The sequence below is a fragment of the Arvicanthis niloticus genome, chromosome 22 (genome assembly GCF_011762505.2).
Source record: "Arvicanthis niloticus isolate mArvNil1 chromosome 22, mArvNil1.pat.X, whole genome shotgun sequence".
Lineage (NCBI taxonomy): Eukaryota > Metazoa > Chordata > Mammalia > Rodentia > Muridae > Arvicanthis > Arvicanthis niloticus.
This window is the reverse complement of record NC_133429.1, coordinates 49,817,926-49,835,310: the sequence shown is the minus strand read 5'-3', so window position 1 is coordinate 49,835,310 and position 17,385 is coordinate 49,817,926. Positions and strand designations below refer to the sequence as shown.

The 17,385-nt window shown below is 42.9% G+C and overlaps 1 protein-coding gene across 15 annotated transcripts in view; it reads right to left on the bottom strand.

Moving 5' to 3' along the window:
* Window positions 1-17,385, bottom strand: part of Baz2a (bromodomain adjacent to zinc finger domain 2A) — a 39,333-nt gene that overhangs the window by 13,258 nt on the left and 8,690 nt on the right. For 11 of the 15 annotated variants that reach the window (XM_076920572.1, XM_076920582.1, XM_076920574.1 and 8 more), the window contains 6 exons: window positions 8,912-9,049; window positions 6,592-7,185; window positions 5,038-5,223; window positions 4,164-4,382; window positions 3,176-3,625; window positions 1,378-1,438 (listed from right to left, as the gene is read on the bottom strand). In XM_076920572.1, coding sequence (XP_076776687.1) covers window positions 1,378-1,438; window positions 3,176-3,625; window positions 4,164-4,382; window positions 5,038-5,223; window positions 6,592-7,185; window positions 8,912-9,047 — 1,646 coding nt within the window. In that variant the 5' untranslated portion in view covers window positions 9,048-9,049. Of the gene's footprint in view, window positions 1-1,377; window positions 1,439-3,175; window positions 3,626-4,163; window positions 4,383-5,037; window positions 5,224-6,591; window positions 7,186-8,911; window positions 9,050-17,026; window positions 17,094-17,385 lie in introns of all 15 variants that reach the window. The other 4 variants (XM_076920577.1, XM_076920578.1, XM_076920579.1 and 1 more) reach the window with 1 other exon arrangement.

Here is a 17,385-nt window from a genome sequence, read left to right as displayed (position 1 = left end):
CCCATGCCACCCAGGAGCCAAGCTCACCGAGCAGATTCCCCCTCCAGCTATCTGACTAGCCCTGCATGCAGACAGTCCTACATAAACAGTCCTGCATTCAGAAACAGCATAGCACATAAGCTTGATGAACAGGCTCACAGTGCTTGAGCTGCAGCAAGTACTTCAGGAGGAAACATTGCACTAAATGGCAAATATGTAGAAAGATCCCCACACTCCTTTTTATAAAGCTACTGAAACGAGCAGTTGGAAACTCCTCCTGCGCCAGGCGGTGATGGCGCACGCCTTTAATCCCAGCACTTGGGAGGCAGAGGCAGGCGGATTTCTGAGTTCGAGGCTAGCCTGGTCTACAGAGTGAGTTCCAGGACAGCCAGGGCTACACAGAGAAACCCTGTCTCGAAAAACCAAAAAAAAAAAAAAGAAAAAGGAAACTCCTCCTGCCCTGGCAGAACAAAGTTAAGAGTAAGCTTGGAGGCTGACGTCATGAAATAACTAAGCAGGCTAGGTTTTAGTTACTAACTATGCACTGAGCAGTACATTATAAAACTCAGCCTTATTTCTGTCTTAAATATTGCAGTCGCATTAAGACTTGGTAACATCAAGTAGCCTAAAAAATCTAGGCCTCTGACAACAGCTGGGTTGGTCACTAAGAAAAGTTACTGCTCTAGGCCTAAATCTCCAGAGAGCATTAAACAGAAACCACTGCCACAGAACCACCAGTTCACTGGTGGGAAGCCTCTCTCCCGTCACTGCCATCCTGTGTGTGTATCTATGTATCCTGTGTGTATATCTATGTATCTCTATGGAAACTCTCTATGGCTCTATCTATCTCTATGGAAACTCTCTATGGTTCTATCTATCTATCTCTATGGAAACTCTCTATGGTTCTATCTATATGGAAACTCTCTATGGTTCTATCTATCTCTATGGAAACTCTCTATGGTTCTATCTATCTCTGTGGAAACTCTCTATGGTTCTATCTATCTCTATGGGAACGGCTCTATCTATCTCTATGGGAATGCTCTACGGCTCTATCTAGCTCCTTTGGATACTTGTGCTGTAGTCTGAAAAACAATCAAGACCAAGTAACCAGCAGATAAATGAAGACTATGTGAGGGAGTCAGACTTGAAGAGAGAAAACTAGTCTGGAACGATAGCCCAGCAGTTAGGAGCCTTTGCTGCTCTTACAGGAGTCCTGAGTTCAGATCCCAACATCTACAACAGTCTGTGACTCCAACACCAGGGTCCCACACCCTCCTCACTGTGCTGTAGTCTGCTCCTGTCCAGCCCAGTCCTCTCCCATCACAAGGAGAGGAGCTCCTCTTCCTGTCACCCATGAGCTTCCTGAGGTTAACATGTGTAGCCATCTAGAGCATTTACCCATGTTGGAGGGGAAGACGAACTTCTTCTGGGGTAGCAATACGTCTCTTCAGTACATCACCTAGAGAATCAGACCAGAGACACCAACATAAGAAGTCAAGCAAAGTTACCGGATAGCACTTGGAGGCGGAGGCAGAGGCAAGCACATGTCTTTGAACGGGAGGCCAGCTTGGTCTACATAGCAAGTTCCAGGCCAGTCAAGGCTTAGTAATAGGTTAGTAGAAGAGGCCGGATGCCATATGTGACACCTGTATGAGTGTTCCTGTGTGTCTATCTATGTATCCTGTGTGTCTATCTATGTATCCTGTGTGTCTATCTATGTATCCTGTGTGTGTGTGTATCTATCTATCTATCTATCTATCTATCTATCTATCTATCTATCCTGTGTGTATCTATGTATCCTGTGTGTGTCTATGTATCTATGTATCCTGTTTGTATCTATGTATATATGTATCCCGTGTGTATCTATGTATCTCGTGTGTATCTATGTATCCTGTGTGTATCTATGTATCCTGTGTGTATCTATGTATCCTGTGTGTGTGTCAATGTATCTATGTATCCTGTGTGTATCTATGTATCCTGTGTGTGTGTCTATGTATCTATGTATCCTGTGTGTATATCTATGTATCCTGTGTGTATATCTATGTATCCTGTGTGTATATCTATGTATCTATGTATCCTGTCTGTCTGTCTGTCTGTCTGTCTGTCTGTCTGTCTATCTATCTATGTATCCTGTGTGTGTCTATGTATCTATGTATCCTGTGTGTATCTATGTATCCTGTGTGTGTGTCTATGTATCTATGTATCCTGTGTGTACATCTATGTATCCTGTGTGTATCTATGTATCCTGTGTGTGTGTCTATGTATCTATGTATCCTGTGTGTATCTATGTATCCTGTGTGTGTCTATGTATCTATGTATCCTGTGTGTATCTATGTATCCTGTGTGTATCTATGTATCCTGTGTGTGTATCTATGTATCCTGTGTGTGTCTATGTATCTATGTATCCTGTGTGTATCTATGTATCCTGTGTGTATCTATGTATCCTGTGTGTGTATCTATGTATCCTGTGTGTATCTATGTATCCTGTGTGTGTGTCTATGTATCTATGTATCCTGTGTGTGTCTATGTATCTATGTATCCTGTGTGTACATCTATGTATCCTGTGTGTATCTATGTATCCTGTGTGTGTGTCTATGTATCTATGTATCCTGTGTGTGTCTATGTATCTATGTATCCTGTGTGTATCTATGTATCCTGTGTGTATCTATGTATCCTGTGTGTGTATCTATGTATCCTGTGTGTATATCTATGTATCCTGTGTATCTATGTATCCCGTGTGTATATCTATGTATCCCGTGTATATCTATGTATCCCATGTGTATATCTATGTATCTATGTATCCCGTGTGTATATCTATGTATCTATGTATCCTGTGTGTATATCTATGTATCTATGTATCCTGTGTATCTATGTATCCTGTGTGTATATCTATGTATCTATGTATCCTGTGTATCTATGTATCTTGTGTGTATATCTATGTATCCTGTGTATCTATGTATCCTGTGTATCTATGTATCCCGTGTGTATATCTATGTATCTATGTATCCTGTGTATCTATGTATCCCGTGTGTATATCTATGTATCCTGTGTATCTATGTATCCTATGTATCTATGTATCCTGTGTATCTATGTATCCTGTGTATCTATGTATCCTGTGTGTATATCTATGTATCCTGTGTGTATATCTATGTATCTTGTGAAGACCAGCAGGTAGGAACAGAGTGTAGGCACTCACCACCACCAGAGATTGTGACTGCTTCTCCACTCATCTCTTGCTGATCAGCACAAGCTTCAGGGGCACTGCTGACATCTTTACTTGCTGGAGAGACTGTCTGGAAGGCAGCTGCTGGAGAAGGTTCAGGGGACCCTTGAGGGGAAGTCACTGGAGCTGCCATAGAGGCTTCTGAAGAGATGGCTGGGAGAGCAGGTGAGGAAGCTGGAGAGACTGCTGGAAAGACTTCAGGAGGAACAGGAGAGGATGCTACTGGAGAGATAGCTGGAGAGATTTCTGCAGATGCTGTCAAGGAGGCTTCTGGGGAAGCTGTTGGTGAGACTGCTGGATGTAGTTGAATACTAGGTGGCTGGTCAGGGGCTGGCTCAGTCAGGGGACGTTGGAACTTTGAGGACTGGGTCTCCATTTCTTCCTGTTCAGAGTCACTGCCACTGTTCAGTCCAAAGCTGTTATCTACAATGCAAAGGAGAGTGTAAGTAAAAGAGTATGTCTCAGGTAAATGAATTTATCCAATCAAACCTGCACTATGGGAAACATGGTTATTTTAAGGTCTTTTAGTGAGAAAAGACATCACCCACATAAATGGGTGATTCACAACATTCTGGAACTCTAGTCCAAACGGGTCTGGCTGAAGACACCCTCCCTTTGTGGTCTCCATGGGCACCAGATGCACACACAATACATAGATATACAAATAGGAACACTCGTGCACACAAAATTAAGTTTTAAAAAAGCAGTGCTGGCTCTTTCTTTATTCCAATAGCTTTTCCTGAAGCTAAAAAGGCCTCTGGCCTTTTTCTTTGACAACTTCCAAGTCTCTCAAGTTCTACACAGGGCAAAGTACCATTTCCGACACCTTTTTATTCCCACTATACACCACATGGAAGTATGCTCCATACTTCCCAGTTTAACGGCTTAATTATGGAACCCATTCTCTCACTGCTTTTGCAGGTGAGAACTTTATGTGTGTGTCCTACCTCTCTTCACGTACCTTGCAAAACAGACTCCCCTAAGACAGGTGGGGAAGTGGGGCTGACAAAGATGGAGGCTGCTGTGTGGCTGTCATCTGCCAGGAGACTGAAGGCATTAGCATTGCTGAGAGAAGGGCAGTCGAGGGCAGAGATCACAGGGTTGCCCTCCAGAGGCAGCTTGTCTTCTGCACCCATCAGCTCTGCATCATCTATACCATAAAGCCCCCCACTCACTGGCTCTGTTTAAGGGGTGAAAAAATTAAAGCAGAATATTAAGTAGAAAGAAAGTCAGAGTTTTCTAAGACCCCCAAATATTCTAGTTTTTAGTGTATAAACTGGGGAAGTGGGGAAGCAAACAAGAAAGGATCTCTAGCTCAGACTAACTTGAAACTCACTATGTAGCTAAGGACTGTGTCAAAGTCACAACCCTGCTGTGTTAGCTACCCCTTCCATGCAATACATTAATATAAATTAGGGGAAACATACAGCCCTCTTATAAAGCAAAGTCAGGAGACTGTGAAAATGAAGGCAAAGATACTACCCTGTAGATCCTTGTAAAAATCTACCATTTCTCATAAAATAGGCCTTGTTTTTATATTTAATTGCCAAATGTTTTCTATTTAGTTAAAACCCAAATAAACCAACTATGTGGTAGTTATAGTCTATTCAGTGCATTACTGTAGCCAAGGGCTCTTTGCCAAGACAGGAAGAGTCTGGGAAGTGGACCAATGCATCTGAGTAAAGTTGGCCCAGGCAGCAGTATAGACTATGGCTTACTAAAGGTTTGCCAACAAGCCCAATACCCCAGATTCCAACATTCCTTGGTTTTTCTAACTTTTCCAGGTAACAAGCTGGCTCAGGTCAGCACAAAAGGGGGTCCCCTGCATAGCCCACCTGCTGCCAGAGAGTCAAAGGGCTCAAGGGAGTCTTCACTGAGGATTGGAGTGTCTTCCAGTTGATCAGGAAGATGTGAAGGATCATCTAGACAGCTCACTGTGGGCTCAGGGACCAGGACGGAGACTTCTTGGTGTAAAGACTCCACAGAAGAGACAGAACCATTGTAGCCACACATCTTCAGTTCTAAGCAATCCCAGGAGAGACCGAAAGTCAAAGCTGAGTCCTTCAATTTAGCTATGTTAGGTGTTATATTAGGTGTCCAGACAACTCTTTAATGAAGTCCATATATGCACATGGTATGGACTGCTCTCTCCTACATGGCCCTCCCCCAGACACAATGGTGCTCAAATCTGTTCAACATTCTCTTAATAAATTCTAACTTTGCTTTAAAAATAAGATGTTCATTCAATCCAATCAACCTTTATTTCTAGCTCTATGCTAGGAACAGATCCTATCCAGCTATATTCCTAAAACCAAGTATACATCATGCAAAGAGGAAGAGGAAGGCCTAAGACAAGAAGTCTACCATAGCCGGGCAGTGGTGGCGCACGCCTTTAGTCCCAGCACTTGGGAGGCAGAGGCAGGTGGATTTCTGAGTTCGAGGCCAGCCTGGTCTACAGAGTGAGTTCTAGGACAGCCAGGGCTACACAGAGAAACCCTGTCTCAAAAAAAAAAAAAAAAAAAAAAAAAAAAAGTCTACCATATACTCATTTTTCCCAACACGTGGAACAGAGAAAATATTTCTTTTTTTTTTTTTTTAAATAAGGTAGCCACCAATTACACTGAATATGAATTAAAAACTGAGATCTATTTTTAGGGAAACAAAAGATTGTTATATATTAATATAAACAAAAGAAAGGAAAAAGAAAGGGAGCTTAATAAACCAGCAGCAATGGCACACTCTGATGGTTCTCTTCTCGGATTCATAAGCCAGTCCCTGCTATGGATGCAGTCAACATCGATTCCTTCAATTTAGCTGTAGTAGGTGGTTCAATCAGGTGTTCAGGCAGCTCTTTCAAGCAATACCCATTCCTCCCCCAACTAAGATAGCTTCATGGCTTCACTGCTGTTTTGTTATCACCATTCCATCTATTAAAAGGGAACCCTGCCCTACTGTTTCTTGAGACTGGGTCTTATGTGTCTGGGGTTGACCTTGAACAACTACTCCTTCTACCTCCACCTCCCAAGGGCTGAGATTACAAGCATTTGCCAGTATGGCTGACAGGGTGGAACCCAAGGCCCCATTCATGCATGCTACCCATTAAGTCCTTGATGCAGTCTTCCTGGCTACTGCAGGCTTGCCCTCAGTCCCTACCCTCCCCAGGCAGCAGCTCTGCATGAGCAGCTGGGAATCATCTGCACTCGCACTCCGACTCTCGCACTGTGCTGCTGCCACATACACACCAGCCATTGGCTCTGCTAAGACCAACATGCGCATCAGCCTCCACTGTAGAGAGCTGGAAAGACAAGATTTCCTCACTTCAAAAAGCCACTGTCCCCCATAGCCCTACTTCCCCCCTCTCCACACCCAGCTCACAGACCCAGTTATACCTGGCTGCTCTTCCTCTAGCTCCAGGCTGCCTACCAAGCCAGTGTCATTTTCTGCCACAACTGAAGTCAGCTCCTTTTCTGCTGCCTCATCAGGATGGATGTCACTGCTTCCATCCTGGGAAGGTGCAAAGGTCTGGATACTAGACCCCAACATTGGAGAAGTCTGTGGGGAGGTGAAAAAACTTGAGGGTCCATTGGGCATCACCTCAAAATTCTGGTCAGGAAAAGAATCATACAGCTCCTGTGAATCGAAGTTAAGCCCCATGGGACTCTGGGTACCATTGGCCCAGAACTCTTGACTCCCAGCTCGAAGATTAGTGTTGTGACTTGGGGATGAAGGTTGTCGGCTGCCCCCAAGGATACCATTGAGCGGGTATTGTCCCCCAGGAAACTGAGAAAGAAGGGGTGGGTCCTTGAGGTTGTTGCCAGGATTGGCAGATGGGTACTGTGAGTAGTTCCAAAGACAGTCGTAGGCCACGTTAGGGTGATGGAGGTGTGAGGTGCTGGAGGAGTGGGGAGCAGAGTTCAAAATCCCTGAAGTAGTAGTGTGAGATACAGTAGATAAGCCATTAACATTCACATCCCCATTCAAACCTGGCAGGAAAAAAAAAAAAAAAACAGAACAGGTTTGGCTATGAATATACATATAATGGTACCATATAAAATTCAAATTGACAATGCTGAAGGTACAAGCAAGGGGGACCTCTGCCACCTCTATCTTCTGCCTCTCAAGGGCACATTAGACCTGGATGCTCCTGTGCATGCTCAGCAGCTGTTACTGCTGTTGCAAACTTTTTACTACATGAAGCTGCACACAGGTTTCCTACAATGACTTGCATTCTTCCCCACTCTCATTCCTTATGGGAATTCTTTCCTTGGAGGAATGACTGAATTCTCCAGTCCCTACCACCTCTTTCTTTAGTGCCTACTTGGCCCTAGAGTGGCACCAGAAGGGACAGCCTAGACCTCTCTGCCACATGCAGATCTAGCACTTTGTGCTGAGCTAAGAATAGAATTTGCAGTCACCACAGTGACAAGATTCCAGCTCAGAAGGCTGGGGTTAGCCCCTCCCCGTAGGCCCAGAAGGGTAATATGCAGTAGGTAAAAATCTTTGTATGACCACTGGCTGCAGAAAGAATCTAGCTCTAAAAAACAGCTATCTCTAAGTTTGCAAAAGACAACAATGAGTAAAAAAGGACTAAGGTAACTAAAGAAGCTGCAAGCAAGTGACGATGTATGGGGGAATCCTACAGCAGGTAGGTATGTGGTAGGTGAGTACATATGTGTAGAAATTCCAGCGAAACAGAGAGGCTTGTGTTTATCTGAAAGTGTCCTATAAATGACAGGAGGAAAGCAAGTACATGTCAGAACTGTTCTACTGCAGGAGGGAGAAAGCACTTGAAATTCGACTTCTAAGCAAAATGATTTGAAATCCAGGCAAATTTAGAATGTTAATTGATAGAAGTACTGAGGCAGGAGGACTGTCACCAGTTCAAAGCCATCCTGTGCTAGGAAAAGCCATTACCCCTAAAGACAAGACAAGAGAAGAAAAGAAAAGGACCTCAACAGTGACACTTTTATGTGGAATGATCAATTTCTAGGGAGGCCCTGCCCATCCCACTCTTGTGTACAAGGACAAGAGGCAGCTCCAGCACTCCTGCACAAGCTAAAGACACGTTTACCATGACCTTCACACACCTTCGTCAACCCTAGTCCAAAAGTTTTCTCATTCCTAAAAACAACTCCCCAGAGGGCATGATCCTGTCATAGACCCACTATCCTCATCTTTAAGCAGCAGTAGCCAGGAACAAGACCAACGGAAGAGCAAGCTAAGATGGAAAAACTTATATTAAAACTTCTCTAATCTAGATCCAAGACAAAAAAACAAAACAAAACAAAAAACTTCTTTAAGCCCTTAAAACTTATTCTCAGGTTGGGCAGTGGTGGCACAAGCCTTTAATCCTAACACTTGGGAGGCAGAGGCAGGTGGATTTCTGAGTGAGTTCCAGGCCTACTGAGTGAGTTCCAGGCCTACTGAGTGAGTTCCAGGACAGCCAGGGCTAAACAGAGAAACCATGTCTTGAAAAAAACAAAAACAAATGAACAAAAAGAAAAAAAAAACAAAAACAAAAAACCCTTATTCTCAGAAGCTTGATTTCTCTCTGGCTAGCTGCAAGCCCTATGGATTTATTCCTCTGTCACTACCTGCCAACAAAGAGTTGTTGTTGGGTAGCTAGCCCAAGATAGACCTCAGTCTCCTCTTGCCAACCTGATCTGATGATGCCCATTCCCTCCCCAGGCCTGTGGCCTCCATACTTACTTTTCCCTTGCTGGGGGAAGTTCATGGGAGACCCGTTAGTGTAGAGGCCCTCCCCTGAGGAAGGAGAGGGTTTCAGTCCTGAGGCAGCTGGTGCAGGAGGAAGGCCAGTAAAGTTAAAATGGTCATTTGCCTCCATTTCTGTAGGAGGGAGAAAAGGGGAAAATATTTGTGGTTAAACAAGGTTATATTATCACCTAGAGACTGTGTGTCTCCCTCCCTTTGCCTACCCTTCAGTGCAGGTACTATAAAAAGATGCAACTTGGAAAAGAGAAGAAAATATGCCCTTAACCTGGGCAAAGACCCAACTTTAAGTCAAGCACGGTATTGCAACTATAAACCCAGCATCAGGAATGGTAGGAAATAAAGCCCTTGGAGAAAATGAACTTAACTCTGATAGAACTAAGAACTATTGGGAAAGTCCGACCAGTCAAACATTTGTGATGTACTAGTGCACATTAACCTAACGTGAGAGTCTTATGGGGGGGGGGGGGAGTCCTGTTATGTTAATGACGTTTGGAGGGCATAAGCATCTACATTAATTTTTTTTTTCTTTTCCCTGAGACAGAGTTTTTCTGTGTGTCCTGCCTGGAATTCACTCTTAGACCAGGCTGGTCTTGAACTCAGAGATCTGCCTGCCTCTGCCTCATGAGGGCTGGGATGGAAGGCATGTGCCACCATGCTGGGCAACCAGAAAGCTTTCTTTATCAAGTTCCAAAAGTTGAAGCAATAAAGTACACTTAGGTAGTATTTTAATTATCCATTTAAAAGGATAAATAAGTTGGTTATAAAAAGATATGACCATTGGCCAACATCTGGGGTGTGTGTGTGTGTGTGTGTGTGTGTGTGTGTTTATCAGTCAGACCTACTGGCACATGCCTACAAGAGGTCAAGGCAAGAGAATCAAAGCTCAAGGACAGACTGGAGTACATAGTAAGAACTTGTTTCAAAGCAAGTAATCACAGTTTATCAATATGCTATATACTGAAAATTAAATATCATTAGCTATATACATGAACAGCCTACACACACTACATAAATACATACAATGCATTCACACATGAATGTACATACATACAAACTGCTTGTATATGTGTTGGCACACATGCCATGATAGATGTGCAGAAGAATAATTTGGGAAAATCAGATCCCTCTTTCTACCATGTGGGTCCCAGAGATTGAACTCAGTCCTCAGGCCTGGCAGCAGAAAACTTTACTGAAACATCTCATCAGCCTCCAGAATGCAATTCTGAGTCTAAAATATACACCTTGCATAGCATTACAGCACAATAATTCTAAGATTTTATAGTTTAAATACTATTACAACCAGTGTGTTAGTTAATTCTAACTAAAAGAAATAAAAGCAACTTGTATTCTATTTAAGGGAGCAGTGAGGTGGAGAGAATGGGTTTGTCTGGTTGTTTCTTGAGTGTCTCATACACTCTAGAGCAGCCTCAACTCACAGTAAGAGAAGGCAATACGCCCTTAACCTGGGCATACTTTCTGCCTCAGCTTTCTAAGTGTTGAGATTACAGGCACATGCCACAAAGCCCAACTCAGGAAAAGTTTTCTGTACTAATTTATATCTCATATAGAATATCCCAGCTTCATTCTAAAATTACAATAAGGGCTGGCAAAATGATCAGCAGATAAGGATGTTCGCAGCCAAGCCTAATGAGCTGAGTTTAATCCCTGGAACCCACATGGTTGAAAGAGAGGCTAATTACTCCTGTGCATGTGCGCGCAGGTTCTCACAGGTGCGCGCACGCACCCCTGCCCCCCCCCTCAGCTTTTTGGCTAAGATCAAGTGTAAAGTAAGTAGTAGGCTTCAATCTGCTAAAAGCACTCATGGAAAGACTGCAGTCATCCAGGATGTCCCCATTAAAGAGAAAGCCCATTTTTCAGAACACGGATCCAAAAGTAAGTATCAAGAGATTAATAATCCTGAGTGAAACACACAAAATGATAAAATTAAATTCTTGTTTTAGGTTGGACTATTTCCAAAGCCTAGGCCACACAGCAAAGAGAACATGCAATAGCTCACTTCAGAAACCCTGGAAAGAAGAGCCAATTCCATCTGACCTACACTTCCCCTTTCTCCTCCAGTTTTAGGCAGTCACATTGTCACCTGGGAACAGTATACCCTCAAAAATGGATCACATTAATTTTTTTCTTTGTTTTGTTGTTGAATATACAAGGAAACTAGTGAGCTTATCCATTCTATTACTCTGAGAAAATAGCATATCCAACCTTACAAATTAAGTACTATTAAGAAAAAGCTCAAAGAAATTAGAGATGTAAAAGGAATAAGAGCTATCTTGCACCTGCCCCAACTGAAGGGTTACAGGAACCACAGCCATCTCATTCATTTCATTCCTAAATACACACGCTATCTGCTGTACAGTCAACAAACTTAAGAACAGACTCCATGCTCAAATCTTAGCTCTCCACCAACTTCTTTAGCCTTGGACAAATTACTTAGAAAAAAATTTATTATAAACTTCTATGGCTTGTGAGGATTAAACAAGAAAATTTATATAAAGACCCTTGTATTAAATGTTAGGTTTAGTCTGTCTGACAGGGTCTTACTATATAGCCCCTGATGATTCAGACATGCCGCCTGTCACAAAAACCCTAAGTGATGGGATTAAAGGTATGTCCATAATGCCCAGCCATGTTAGTTTTTCTTATTAGACAAAAAGTAAAAACAATGTTTATCTTGTCTCTGTGTATATACATTATATACTACATATTTATATAAATATGTAACATATAAAAAATATATAAAATATTTCTTAAAATTTTTTTTTCCAGAGTTTCTTTGTGTAGCTTTGGATGTCCTAGAACTTATTCTGTAGACCAGGCTAGCCTCAAACTCAGAGATCCATTTGCCTCTGTCTTCTAACTGCTGGGATCAAAGGCATAAGACACAACACCTAGCTTAAAAGGTACATACATGGGCTAGAAAGATGGCTCAATGGTTAAGAGCACCATCTGCAGTTTCCAGAGGTCCTGAGTTCAATTCCCAGCAACCACATGGTAGCTCACAACCACCTGTAAAGAGATTTGATGCCCTCTTCTGGTGTGTCTGAAGACAGCGACGGTGTATTTACATACATAAAATAAATTAAAAAAAAAAAAAAAAAGGTACATACACAACATACAAACTTTTCGAGACGGGTTTCTCAGTATAACCCTGACTGTCCTGGAACTCGCTCTGTAGACCAGGCTGGCATCAAATTCAAGAGATCCATCCACCTGTTTCTGCCTCCCAGTGCTGGCACTAAAGGCATGTATCACCAAGCCTGGCTTTTAAAAGGCATATGTTTTTAAAACTTATAGTATGGGAAATACTACAAGAGAGATGATGTACCCAGACTTAATATATAAAACTTAACTCTTGGTTTCAGATATCACAATATAAGAATACAAGAAATGACAGGCATGGTGGCAAGTGCCTTTGATCCCAGTACTTGGAAGGCACAAGCAGGTGGATCTCTGTGAGTTTGAGGCCAACTTGGATCTTCTTAGCTAGTTCCAGGCCAGCTAGGGCTACATAGTAAGACCCTAGAAAATGGTGAGATTACAGGTGCATATTGACATGCCAACTTGCTTCTCAACATTTAAAAAAAAAAAAAAAACCTGATGTTTTATGTGTCTATGTGCCCTTAAGTGCACATGTGTCTGTACAGCACACATAGGCGGGAGTCCTCAGAAGTCAGAAGAGCTAGATCCCTGGAACTGGAGTTACAGACAGCTATGAGCTACCATGTAGTTCTGGGAATAGAACCCAGGTCCTCTTTAAGAGCAGTAAGCACTAACTATTGAGGAATATCTACAGCCCTGTTTCTCAGCATTTTAAACATAGTGACACAATGTATAAAAGTTGTCCCCATTCTGCCCCACACATCTTGGGAAGCCCCACGCTTTCTATACTCCCAATTCCCGATGCTGCAGACAATGATCTTTAAATTTCATACATTGAAAACTCCTCCTTCCTGCCAAGTCATCTTCTTCCATTAGAGTTCTAGGTGCCAAATTCAAATTAAAGGATGCCCTTATCTAACCTACTCAAATTTCTCTTGGAACTCAGACTCAGACCAACTAAAACATGTTCTGACTGAGGCGCAATCTCTCTAAGTGAGGTAGAAGGAAGGTGATGAAATTTTACACTAAGGTAGGAAAGTACTGCCATGTCCAGGCAGGTTCTCTACCATCACCTGGATGTCAAGTCTCACCATCATGTTTGCAGCATTTAATTTAACACTAAAGTAGAGAACGAGTCAAATGGCTTACTGCTGAATGTATGGCTCAGGGTTTGGTCACCACCACTAGCAGACCGGTGTAAGCTCACTCAGAGAATATTTCAAAGGAATGTATTCAGTTTGTTTGTTTCCTTTTTTTGGAGACAGGCTCTATATATAGCCCTGGCCGTCCTGGAACAGCCTATATGTAGACTAGGCTAGACTTGAACTCACAAAGATCCACCTTTCTCTACATCCTAAGTGCTGGGATTAAAGGTGTATGCCACCACTCACAGCTAGTTTCTCACAGAGATAAAATTTTATACTTGTACCATGTGCACGCCTGGTACCCACATATCAGCAGAAGACATAAGATGCCCTGGAACTGCTAAAGTTAACAATGATTTTGAACCACTATGTCGATGCTGGGAATAGAATCCATGTTTTCTTTCTGCAGCAAGTGAGTAGAGGTATCTGAAGAGTCCAAGAGGTATTGCATCCACCCCCTGGAGGCAGAGTTGCAGACTACTGTGAGTTAGGTGCTGAAAACTGAACTGAGGTCCTCTTCAAGAGCAGCATGCATGAGAGCTCTCCAGCCCCATTTTTGTTTTTAATTAGCTTTTTGAGAGAACATCTTATCATGTAGTCTTGGCAAGAGTAGAATTCACTATGGAGCCGGGCAGTGGTGGCGCATGCCTTTAATCCCAGCACTTGGGAGGCAGAGGCAGGCGGATTTCTGAGTTCGAGGCCAGCCTGGTCTACAGAGTGAGTTCCAGGACAGCCAGGGCTACACAGAGAAACCCTGTCTCAAAAAAAAAAAAAAAAAAAAAAACTTACTATGGAGATCAGGTTAGCCTCAGAAATCTGCCTGCCTCTGTACCACCGCCACAGCCCCTAATTTTTTTCTGTAAGTATATGTTCATATACTTGCCAGAGCTTGTATGTGTCAATACACATGTAGATCAGAGGACTTCAAAAACCATTCGTTTCCTTTGAAGCATGGTGCCCAATGATCTTAAGTATATCAATTAGGCTAGACCGGTTGGCCACTGAGCCCTAGGGGTCTTTCAGTTCTGCCTCCCCAGTGCTATGCTCACAATCACAAACCACCTTGCCTACGTGATATTTTACTTGGGTTCTAGGGATCAAATTTGGGTGACTCATGCCTTTAATCCCAGTACTCAGTCATAGCAGAGGCAGGTAGAAGTTGAAGGTCTGGTCTATGTTTCCTAGAGAGTTCCAAGCCAGCCAGGGCTACACAGCGAGATACTGACTAAAAAAAAAATATTGGGCTGGAGAGATGGCTCAGCAGTTAAGAGCACTGACTGCTCTTCCAGAGGTCCTGAGTTCTTCCCCGCTACCCCCCATGAGGGGGGGAGGGGAGGCGACCCGCGGAGACTCGAGGGAGTGAACCCGCGGGGTAGAGAGAGAGAGCACAAATAGCCCAGAGCCCTCTGCAGGCAGGCGGACGCCTTATGGGCTGCGCCACCGCGGTCCTGAGTTCAATTCCGGGCAACCACATGGTGGCTCACAACCATCTGTAATGAGATCTGATGCCCTCTTCTGGTGTGTCTGAAGGCAGCAACAGTGTACTCATATAAATAAAATAAATATTTTTTTAATTATTAAAAAACAAACAAAGGTTAAATCTCTTGACTTCTCTTTTCCTACACTGCTGTGAACTAAACCCAAGGATGAACTATACCATCCTTAATAGACTTGGTTAGGTATTCCTTATAAATAAGGCAAAGGGATAGAAATGTACTGAAGTTAAAAAGTCAACAAACGCCGGGCAGTGGTGGCGCACGCCTTTAGTCCCAGCACTTGGGAGGCAGAGGCAGGCGGATTTCTGAGTTTGAGGTCAGCCTGGTACAGAGTGAGTTCCAGGACAGTCAGGACTACACAGAGAAACCCTGTCTCGAATTAACACCCCCCCCCAAAAAAAAGTATGTTTTGGCCAAATAAAGCAAAGAAAAAAGGTATAGAAAATAGAGAGAGAGAGGTCTGGTGAATGTTAGTATTTCAGTGGCCAGACACAAGTGGGAATAATTGAGACAGCCAGGGCTACACAGAGAAACCCTGTCTAGAAAAAAAAAAAAAAGGTCAATAAATTTAGTTCTAAATTTAATGTTCTAACAGACTTAACTGAATACTCAAAGAACAGAGAATGTTTTAAACACCCATTAATGAAAGACTGAAGATTCACCAGTAAACAATTCTCTCTCTCTCTCTCTCTCTCTTTGCTTTTTTTTTCGAGACAAGGTTCTTATGCCCAGGTCATAAGAACCATTCTTAAAAAAAAAAAAAAAAGAACTAAAGGAATCATATCACAATCTGGTTTTCTGCCATAGTTCTCACACTTACACTTCACTTGCCAAAGGAATAGTTTGGTGTGTAGTGTCTTGGTAGAATATACTTAGCCCTTCTCTACCATGTACAAGGTCTTGCAGCACAAAACACCACCAAATAGGAAACCAAGGCAGAAGGACTACCTGCTTGGGCTACAGGAGTTCAAAGCCAGCCTGAGCTGGGAGTAGTGAGGAGCAAGCCTTTAATCCCAGGACTAAATTACAGCAGAGGCAGGTAGGGCTCTGTGAATTCAAAGTCAATCTGGGGCTAGAGAGATGACTCAGCAGTGGTTAAGACCACTGACTGACTGCTCTTCCAGAGGTCCTGAGTTCAAATCCCAGCAACCACATGGTGACTCACAACCATCTGTGATAAGATCTGATGCCCTCTTCTGGTGTGTCTGAAGATATCTACAGTGCACACACATAAAATTAAATGAATGAATGAATAAGTAAAAGAAAGTCAGTCTGGTCTATGCTTCACAGTTTTAAGCTAGCCAGGATCTCCACAATAAGATCATGTCTCAAACAAAAAAAATCTCTAGATTTCTCCTTTCCTACAGTGCTGTGGACTGAACTGAAGGTCCTCTACACACTAGGTAAGAGGCAGATAGATCTGTGTTCAAGGCTAGCCTGGTCTACATGGAGAGTTTCAGGACAGCCAGGGCTACATAGAAAGACCCTGACTCACAAAATAAAAACAAAGCCAGCCTGACATACCTGAAACCCTGTTGCAGAAATTGGGGAGGGGGGGGGGGGAGAAAAAAAAATCCCAGAAAAATATCCCTCTATGTCCTAAAATATAAAACCTTACTTTACTCACTTCACACATCACAGACATCACACACTACACTAATTAATAACTTTACATCACTCTAAAGAGTAGAAATAAAAAGAAAAAAGAAAAAAAGAAAAAAGAAAAAAAAAAAAAGGTTACCACCAGGAAGATGCTCAATTCTCTTTTGGCCGCACCAGACTCCAGTACTCAAGACTAACGAGAGGTTGAGATGAGCCCATCGGACTCTACTTAAACCAGTATTTCTTTTCAGATAGAGGCTTAAAAACCAGAACACAAGTGGGGCGGTGGTGGTGCACACCTTTAATACCAGTGTTTGGGAATCGAGGCAAGTGGATCTCTGAGCTTGAGGCCAGCCTAGTCTGGTATTCCAGAATTCCAAAAGTGGATTCTAAGATAGCCAGGGAATAGGGTGGTAGTACACTCCTTTAATCCCAGCACTAAGGAGCCAGAGGTAGGAAGATCTCTGTGAGTTCAAGGACAGCCAAGGCTACAGAGAGATCTTGTCTCAACAATTCAAAAATAAGTAAAAAGCAAAGAGGTGGCTTAAGTGTATAGACAAAACCAAAAAGAGGTGACCCAGGTGGTGGCATAAGCCTTTAATCCCAGTGCTTGCAAGGCAGAGATGGGGACTTTGTGACCAGCCTTGTGGTCCACAGAGTTACAGGACAGCCATAGCAACCATGTCTTGAAAAACAAAAAATAAATAACAAAAATAGAGTGTTCTTACCATCAAACTCTTATTTCCACATCTTTTCCCTCTTTTAACTCGAACAAGGAGAATCAATTTCTAAAGGCTAAAGACAGGAGAAGTTAATCAATGTGGTGGGGTTGGTGAGGCAGCTCAGGGATTAAGGCACTTGCTACCAAACCTGAATTCAATCCCCAGAGCCTACATGGTAGGATAGAACTAACTCCTGAAACTTGTTCTCTGATCTCTGCCCACACCCTGTGACAAACATAACTACCCCAAATACACATACCCTTCAAATACTAAAATGGTAGTTAAAGCATAGGATGTGTGAGACCTTGAGTTAAATTCCCAGCACACATGCACACGAACACACACACACAGACAGCTGATATTAC